Raw genomic sequence first — 4,624 nt, forward strand, 5'->3', positions numbered from 1 at the left:
AATTAAACCCCAAAGAAAGGGCGGCTCTAGTTTTATGCAAGCACTATATAGTTTTTGCTTGTTAACATGTGCCACAATGAAACGGGAAGTCTGTTGAACTCACATATTGGTGGGATATTTTAAACTCTTTCAGCCATACTCCAACATGTATTGTTGTGTATATGTAATTCAGTATTTATTTATTTATTTATTTATTTATTTATTTATTTGTTTATTTGTTTGTTTGTTTGTTTGTTTGTTTGTTTGTTTTCGCATGCAACAACACATCATGAAAACTGCTAGAAGTTTTATTGCTCACACATAAATATCAATTAGAAAATTAAAGCAAGCTTCCTAAAAATGTTTAATGCTACACATTTCAACTATATTAAACTGTTTTTGTCTGTTCTGAACTGGACTAAGTTAAATACTGGTTTTTCTCTATAGATTTGCCTATTAGTCAACAAGTAAAAATCCTGGGTTTAAAAATATTATAGGTTTTAAGTTATTGAATAAAGGGAACATAGACTTCCTTTTTTCCCTGAAGATGTTTCACTTTATAACAAAAGGAATTTCTATGGTTCAAGCAAACTGGGTGAATTTTGGGAACTACAAATTAAATTCTCACAAGGAAGCTTTACCACTACATCACAAATCCTTCATCTTAAATCTGTGGCTATGAATATAAATGTTTTTAACAAAATGAAAACACAAATGACTGATGTTTTACATGCCTAACACCGGGTTCACACGGCAAGATAACTGTGCCGATTTTTGGACCGATTTTGTTCTTCTGATAATCTTAATGAGGTTCCAATAATCATGATGACTTTTGAAGATAATTTTAAGAGATGTTCCTGCTGTGTGGTGCGTTCAGAGCGATATAGTCAGCTTGGAAGGATGTTGGGACTGCTCTGATTTCAAACTGTAAATATTCAACATGTTGGATTGTCTTGGATCGATATCCCAGCGTGTGTGGCGTTCCAAAGTACAAACAAGCATGCAGCTTGTTGGATGTGACATGTAGCCAAACAGAAAATGATGTAATGCAAAGAGGGAAATCCAAAATACAAAAGAAAAGTTTTTGAATCTTGCCTTGTGAGCCAAACATAAGCTGGCAGTCTTTACAGTCTTTCATTCATCTGTGCTGTCTGCTGAAGTTGAATTATTTGACTTGTTTTTCATGTACTGCATGTTTTTGTCAGGAATGTTCCAAGTCGATTGCAGATATCGACTCAAAGTAGTGATGAAACCATTTTTTTTTAAACTGAATTGCATTTCAGTAGCTGCCACACTCCTCTCCTGATTTCTTGTAATTGACCTTCTGTTTGTGGATTTTAACATCAGCCTTGTCTGCTGTACATCGGTGACACACTGTTGCAACGTCTGCATTACAGGAGTAGTTCACTGTTCAGCATCTACTTTCAATTTTAGCGATAAAGTTTTTTTTTTTTTTTGCAGTAGTGACAAATTCAATACCATTATTCAGATATACTGATCGGCTCAACCGTAGTATTTAGTGTTTTAGGACGTTTTATCAAAATTATTTACAGTCCACCTGGAAGTCAAATATTTGCTCACGAAACAGATCTGGTCATTTAGACTTGTTTTTCTTTTTCTATTTGCATTAAAAATGTTACAGTGACCTGTGTGTGACATGTGACCTGCTGTCACCAAGACAAAGAAAAAACAGACTTCTCTGCAAGGTGTGTTTAAATACATGACTGAAAAATGGGAAAAGCTGATCTATTCGTACATATAGAGTATGGTTAAATTTTCTTTTAGTTATACTATTTCAGTGATACCTGCTAGTCAAACTGGCAAAGGTTCCCTTTTAATTGCCCTAACCTGGGTAAAAAAAAAAATCTTGTGTTGCAATGTTGGAAAGTGCATATGAGTTTAAAGCACTTCAAGCCGCTTTGGATGATTACATGAGATAATTTCAATATATAAAGTAATGCTCCTGTGTTGTAGTGCAGCATGACATTACATAAAATGTACACATGCTAAAAATGCATTGGTTAATATTCTGAAGCAGCATGATTAGGTTCATTCTTTTTCTACAGCGAGCTAGGTGGTCTTGGGATTGTCTTTGATGAGACTCAGGATATTATGATTATTATTATTATTAATATTAATATTTTCTGTGTTTTTATCCTCCCATCAGCAGAGGGAGCAGAAGCAGAACAGGCACCTGTGTTTATCTAAAGCAAAATAAGAAAATCTGTGCAGAATTGGATCCTTCTGTCACCCAGGGAAAGCCCAGCCATCAGCCTAAAGTTTTGTCATTATAACCTAAATAGATAAAGTATATGCAGAAACCATGAAGGCAGAAACTCAAAACAGTTTAAAAAATCTCAGTAAACAGTTGTTTAAACCTTCTATTGGTTGCAAAGTTGCAAGTCCTCATTGTTAAAACAATGTACAAAAAGTGTATTTTTGTCTTTTTCATTTTTTTCTGATTCAAATATGTCATTATTATTTATGAATCAACCATGACTGTCATATAGGTTTAATTCAAAGATAAATTTTATATCTGTTTTAGGCGTGCATTTTATAAGTTTGTGCTGTTCATCTAGGCAGTTTAAAGAATGTGGCAATTCAATTTGCTGTCAGTTTTGTACAAAATTTGTAATAAACCTAAGACTGTGATGTAAACGTACTGTAAACCAAAATATTAGTTAAAAAGTTAACTTTGTTTAAATAAATTAACTACCCTGAAATGTCTAATCTGTGTTACTGAGATAGTTACACCAATAATATTCTCATAAAAAAGGAGAGATTATTAGATTATTCATTGTCTTGTAATCGAAAATGCGAAGAGAGAATGAAAACCTTTTGAAAATAAAGATGCAGAGTAGAATTTCAGAACCGGCTGCATACTTTGGAACAATTGGGCTTTCGTGTTGGTAAGAGAGTGATCCAGGCCCTTTGCACATTTTACACCTCTCAAATCTCAAGCATGGTTTACAGTAGACACTTCCAAGTTGCATTATTTGGAGTCTACTAAAATAAATCAGTCCGGTGAGCTCCTTCCCAAGGAAGCGTGTCCGTTTGTCTAACATATATACAAACATACAGACATACTTTGCATTTGACTTAAGCCTTTGGTGTCCCTTTGTTGTCAGCTTTGGCTCCTGAAAGTCCATTTTCTGTGTTGTCATTCCCTGAGGAGCTCACCAGGCACTCTTTACTGCAGAGGACAGAGAAAGGAAAGGTTGAGATAAGGGAGAAGCAAACGATTGATCGGGACTTTACTTTGCAAACACAAAGTATTGACTTAATCATTTAAAAATGTTTTCCAATCAGTCATACATTGCGGTAACCTCTGTTTATTAAGGTCATCAGTGTTATCAGATGTGAACTTGAAAAACATAAAACAAAAAAAAAAGGGCAGAAATGACAGAATTGTTTTTCTTTAAGTGTACCATATATTCCACAATAAATTTATATAGAAATGAACAATGTCATTTAACCTTGGTTAAAACCTTGAAAACCTTGGTTGGGCTGACACTAAATAAACAACATACAAGTTTCTTTGGAACAGAGAAAAAGTCAATGGAATGTTTTAACAAAATGCGAACAACAGTGTAGCTGGTAAAACGAACAACCAATAAAATCAGCCTCTAAATGGTTTTACTATCTTTACAGCAAATTTTAGTTGTAGGAATATACAGTAGCTGCTGTTTGTTACGGCAATGTCAACAGAATTTTGTCATCAAAATAAAAACGTTATTAAATATTTGTTAACCAAAGTGATTTATTTAAAAAAGAAAAAGAAAAAACATGTTAAGATTGTTCTTTTATAAATACCAGTTCAGAAGATGACCACATTCAACTAATAAATGCTGAACCTGACGCAGGATGATAAAACTGATCTGTCTTTGAAATATGATTGATTAATGATATAAAGATTCATCCACAATGCCTTATTATTGGTCAGTAATATACTCACGTTTTTTCACTATCCTTCATTAGGAAATGAACGACCAAGGCCTTTATCACCATAATGATGATAACTAAGCCAATGACTCCACCCACGATTGAGACTATAAGGATAGTCAATCTATTGTCAACCTCCTTCACTAAAAAAGAGGGAGATAAAGTATAAACATGGATAATAGACAGGTATTAGTCCAATATGAACAAAGGTAGCTTGATAGCTTTCTTATCTAAATGTCTGAGCAGGGTTTTGTTGGGATGTAAATAAGGCTCTACATTGCTCCAGGTTTGAACAAGTCAGATTAATTTGCTACATACTTTGGTCGACCACTATAAGGGTGAAGATGGCACTGTGGTTGCGGTTCTTCTCTTTTGGGTTTCTGGCAAAGCAGATGTACTCTCCCTCATCCTCAAAGGTTATATTCCACAACAAGATGGAGATGTTGTTGGTCTTCGAAGAGCCAACAAACTCGACACGGTCGCGGTAAACATGGACCTTCGGCTCCACTTTCTCTTTAGGWATCTCTGCTTCACATAACTGCACACACAAGCATATACATGCAAAACAAATTGCACATTGTACATTGTTTGAAACAACATAGGTTGTATTGTTTAATGTCTATGTCGTCAGATGCCTCAGTTGAATTTGCATCCTTGGCAGTATCCTTTCTTTCTTTCTTTCTTTCTTTCTTTCTTTCTTTCT

The 4,624-nt window shown here is 34.4% G+C and overlaps 1 protein-coding gene across 1 annotated transcript in view; it reads right to left on the minus strand.

Moving 5' to 3' along the window:
• Positions 1-251: 251 nt before the first annotated feature.
• The window catches only part of LOC106523995 (sodium channel subunit beta-4), a 13,745-nt gene continuing 9,372 nt past the window's right edge, over positions 252-4,624 (minus strand). Inside the window, exons 3-5 of the mRNA XM_014017611.1 lie at positions 4,240-4,459; positions 3,935-4,064; positions 252-3,172 (exon numbers count right to left, since the gene is read on the minus strand). Of these exons, the coding sequence (XP_013873065.1) occupies positions 3,079-3,172; positions 3,935-4,064; positions 4,240-4,459 (444 nt within the window). The 3' untranslated portion in view covers positions 252-3,078. The remainder of the gene's footprint in view (positions 3,173-3,934; positions 4,065-4,239; positions 4,460-4,624) is intronic.

This window comes from Austrofundulus limnaeus, unplaced genomic scaffold (assembly GCF_001266775.1).
Source record: "Austrofundulus limnaeus strain Quisiro unplaced genomic scaffold, Austrofundulus_limnaeus-1.0 Scaffold173, whole genome shotgun sequence".
Lineage (NCBI taxonomy): Eukaryota > Metazoa > Chordata > Actinopteri > Cyprinodontiformes > Rivulidae > Austrofundulus > Austrofundulus limnaeus.